Here is a 4,626-nt window from a genome sequence, read left to right as displayed (position 1 = left end):
AGATACTCCCGATTGGAAGTACCATCTTCTTTTTTGCTGAACATCTTTTTACCATTCCTCTCTTCCTATTTACACAGATGGTTCAAAATCGGGTGACTCTGTAGGTTCTGCCATGGTGTGCTGGGGCTCGGTAGTTGCTCGCGGGATCCCCTTTACAGTTCTTGTGTTCACTGCCAAGTTGTATGCTATTTCTCTTGCCCTGGATCATGTAGAAGCTATGCAGTACAGTAATTGTACTATTTACACTGATTCTCTTAGCTCTCTACTGGCCCTGGAATCGCTTAACATTATTTCTCACCCTGTTCTCGTCGATATTCAACAACGACTGGCCCAATTTTCTTTATCTTCTGCTTCCATCCAGTTTTTATGGATACCTGGCCACGTCGGTATTCACAGAAACGAGCTCACTGACACAGCTAAGTCCGTCTGCTCTGGTGCCGTCACGGCCGTACCTGTCCCGTACATGAACTACGGTCTTGTCTTCAAGGCACGGCTTCATGCCAGTTGGCAGTCAACTTGGGGTAAGCAACGTCATAACAAGCTTTTTCAGATCAAACCTTCTGTTGGTCTTTGGCTGTCTTTCTTCCGTAAGGATCAGAAGGAGGAAGTTGTCTTGGCAAGGCTATGCATTGGTCATAGTTTTTTAACCCATCATTTTCTTTTATCCGGTATTGATCCACTAATGTGTAGTCATTGTGACACTCAAGTCACAATAGTCCACATTTTACTGTCATGCCGTCGTTATGACCGTGAGTGGCGGCACTATTTTAGACACAAATTTTCTATGAGTTTACCCCTGACGTTGGACAGTGTCATTGGTAATAGTCACCATAAAGCACCAAACAAACAACCAAACCTTTTACAGACTAGATCTTTGAATTTATCCTTGAAGTTACTAAAACAGAACATTTTATAATATAGTTCTATAAGACATGAACCCACAAACATAAACTATATTTATGATAGCTTGACTATTTATATTCTTCCTGTTGAATGGTCAATTTATTATATTTGTCAGTTTTTAGTTTCTGAAAATTGTTTTCTTCATTTGAGAAAATCTAATCAAGTTATGAATTTCATGTATATTCTTGATATGTATGTAACATCAGCAAAATTGTTTGAAATGTGTATACTTCATAAATCTAGCCTTCAGGTAATGGAACGGATAATTCAAAAGATGGGCGGTTTCCTGGTGATAAACCCTTATCTTCACAAAAACGTGGTATTCAAACATCAAAAGATGGTAAGTGTTTTGTTTCAAACCTTAAAAATAATTGCAGTTATATTTATAAAAAAAGCACTGGTTGGAAGTATTAACTGCAAAATATCTATCTGTAAGATTTTTGGTATTATTACTCTTCCACATAGTGTACCTATTATGTACTTATTACTTTTTTTTATGATAGATTATTATTTGTATAGTTTCAACCTGAAAATTTGGTGTCGATCGTATAGAAATTAGTCGCTGTTTTGGTCATCGCAATATCTGGCAGATGATCATTAGCACTAAAATGGCCTTTCAATGATAATTAAGTGTTAGATCTTTTGAACATTACAACTTTTGTGCCCAGTGGTTCACCTTTTGCAGAAATAGCTTAAGAACATTTATTTTTGTTTCTACTAAATATGGAGAATGTCCTAGATGTCATGAACATGTTGAAAACCATTCTTACAATGCAAATCAAGGTAAAAATGGAAATACCCTGAGTAAAAGTGGCCTTTCTTTGAAAAGACTTTTTGTCATTATCAAAGACAACATTTTGAGAGTTTCATTGCATTTTGTGAAGCAGGATATCAAACCCTAAACTTAACCAGAATTTTATATGAGAACAGATTTTGTTGTGTTCAAAGTTTGCACCAAAACATGGCGATTTTTGTATGATTGACTCAAGATATATAACTTTGGAAAAATGCTTTTAATAACTTATTATCTTCTATTTTTATATCTTCTATATTTATATCTTCCCCCACAACTTCGTAGGAGACAAGATAAAAGCTATACCTTTTGATTGTCAGTCTGACAAAGATAGAAGTTTTACATACAATTGAATAGCTTGAGTAATATCTAAACCACTGTTTTGAGCTCATTATAACCTGAGTCTCTAAACTAGTTACTGATAGAAAAATTTAATAACACAATATTATAGTAATTAATGATAAAGAAAGCTTTAGTTATTTTAAATACAAAATGTTAATAGGTCGAGTAACCAATATACCACCTGGTATGGTAATGGATCAATTTGGGATGGTTGGGCTATTGACATTTATCCGGGCAGCAGAGTCAGACAACAGTTTAGTATCCCTAGCTCTTGGTAGTGATCTCACCACACTGGGCCTGAACCTCAATTCTCCTGAGTGAGTCTGTAGTTCTGTTTTGCATCTTGTGTAGAAAGTCTATGAAATTGTTTTCCACTCATATTAATACCATTTAGGTACTTTCTTACTAATTCTAAATAAATATATTGAAGTTTTCATTTTAGAAGAGTAATAAATGACTCATATAAAGTTATATCACAATTTGAACTATGGTTACATTTTTATAATTAGTGAAGATGTGTATGATGTATCTAATTACTTAATAAGAAAAATTAATAGAATGAGGACCAAGACTACATATAATATAAACATTTTTAGTACAGAAACTTTTTACTCATAAGTACAATTTCACTGACTTGTGCTTATATCTTCTTTTAATTGCTGCTTATTTTTATATTAGATCTCATTTTGTAGCCATACATGTATAAATATCATCTCTTCAAAATTAGAAATATTTTTTTTTAAGTTCTGGTCTGAAACTTGCTAAATTTGGTTCAGGTCATGTGTTAAATTCACTCCGAGGTGTTATTTTCTGTAGTTGGTGTAGTGAAAGAACTTATCTACTGTTTTAATGGAAAATTGTATTGTATCCTACTTTACCTTATGTATGATTGCAGTTTTGGCACTTACAGAAGAAAAACATTTCATTCCGATATGGTACATTACATCCTCTCGCATAAATAACCATTCTCGTTCAGTGCTGCCCTCTATATGCAAAATTGTTTTTGTATGCCACAAGCCTTGAGCACCCATGTACCCCAAGATCAATGTTGTTCAATTGCATCTTGCATGTAAATCATCATGTGGCACCCTCTACCAATAGGAGTGTGACACACTCTCCTGACACACGTGACTCCCTCTATTAAATTATATTAAACTATCACTTCTCGTGTGGCAGCGCTATGGTCAAGACATTTTTGTTTAAGCTCTCTTCTTGAAATTTTTTTTTTCATACGAAGTGGAGATATTTTTTTCTTACTTCACTTTACCAGTTTTATGTGATAAATTAGCTTTATTGTTCTTCATCAAAGCTTATGTTTCCACTTCGAAATGTTATAATTTAATTCCAGCACAATTGTCCAGGCAGTTTTTGACTGAGGAATTGTAAGTTTTAATACGTTAGGAGATTGATCATTATATGAGTTGACCTTCGGTCGGCCTCAAGTTTGGGTGCCCACATGTTTTGAATACAGTCCGCTGACTTTGGACAGACACGCTGTTATGTTGTTATAGCTTTTTGAATATTTTTGATATTAATATTATTATTTGTAGTTATTTGGTTTCAATAACATACGTTTAGTTAGATTTGTATGTATTTTTTGTACAGTTAGGGTTTTTTAATTAAAGTTTAGTGATATCTTTTGTACTACGATGTTAGATTAGATTTAACACCCGTTGCCATCCTTCACTCTTTGGTGAGACTGTGACTGAGTAAGTTACCTTTTTGTATATATATATATATATATATATATACCTCTTATTTTTCAGAATCATATCCCTTTTTTCTTTACTGATCCCACTCTGTGGTGAGAGGTGTTTGTCCAGGTCTACTTAAATTAGTCAAATCTGCACTGTAAGGCCATGATCACTTAACAGTTACAATTTCTATGGCCTCTAAACACACACTGTTGACATGGGGTTTTCCACAAGATCGCTTGTAGGTGTTTTCCTCATGATATATGTGCTTCATTACTATGCCTGTTTTTCACAGTACTGATCCATGGACTTCATGGGTAAAGCAAAAGGGGATAGCTGCTAATCCCTGCATTCCTTAGATTGAATAAATCAGGAGTGGTTTGTTTTTCACAATAGGGTTTTTGTGGTCATCCATTGGACTGTCTTTGCTGTTGACGTTCCTCTTGACTCTCCCATATTTCTTCTAGTGGAGTATGGGAGTCCTTACAACTTTCCAGTTCCAAGCTGCTGGGGCAGTGGACCATGGATATATCCTTCTGAATGTGATAGTGATATATGATACAAAAAATAATGAATCTATTCATTTGAGAATAGGGCAGTGGTGTTCTTCTGGTGCAGATGAGGAGGCGTCCTCCAATCTGATGCTCCATCTCTGAATGAGACAATCTGAGGGAATGTTGTAGCTTTGGAGTGAGCCATCAAAATTGCAGTTCATCCCTTTGATTGGGATCCCTCATCCTTCCTCCACATGGCTGTAGGTTCCCAGTGGCTGGGGTTTAGATTTAGAGCAGGACCAATCAACATAAGTCCTCACACATGTATTACTGGTGTGTCTGTTCCCTCACTCAGTTGGCTTCATGTTCATTGCTAATGTGTTGTGAGTCACAGTGGATG

At 35.4% G+C, this 4,626-nt stretch overlaps 1 protein-coding gene across 2 annotated transcripts in view; it reads left to right on the top strand.

The window, feature by feature from the left end:
• The window catches only part of LOC106469084 (CCR4-NOT transcription complex subunit 2-like), a 40,779-nt gene that overhangs the window by 23,197 nt on the left and 12,956 nt on the right, over positions 1-4,626 (top strand). For both annotated transcript variants that reach the window (XM_022397494.1, XM_013929540.2), the window contains exons 6-7: positions 1,147-1,243; positions 2,199-2,355. In XM_022397494.1, the coding sequence (XP_022253202.1) occupies positions 1,147-1,243; positions 2,199-2,355 (254 nt within the window). The remainder of the gene's footprint in view (positions 1-1,146; positions 1,244-2,198; positions 2,356-4,626) is intronic.

Source organism: Limulus polyphemus, unplaced genomic scaffold (assembly GCF_000517525.1).
Source record: "Limulus polyphemus unplaced genomic scaffold, Limulus_polyphemus-2.1.2 Scaffold3290, whole genome shotgun sequence".
In the NCBI taxonomy this organism is placed as follows: domain Eukaryota; kingdom Metazoa; phylum Arthropoda; class Merostomata; order Xiphosura; family Limulidae; genus Limulus; species Limulus polyphemus.
This window is presented reverse-complemented; position numbering and strand designations above follow the sequence as displayed.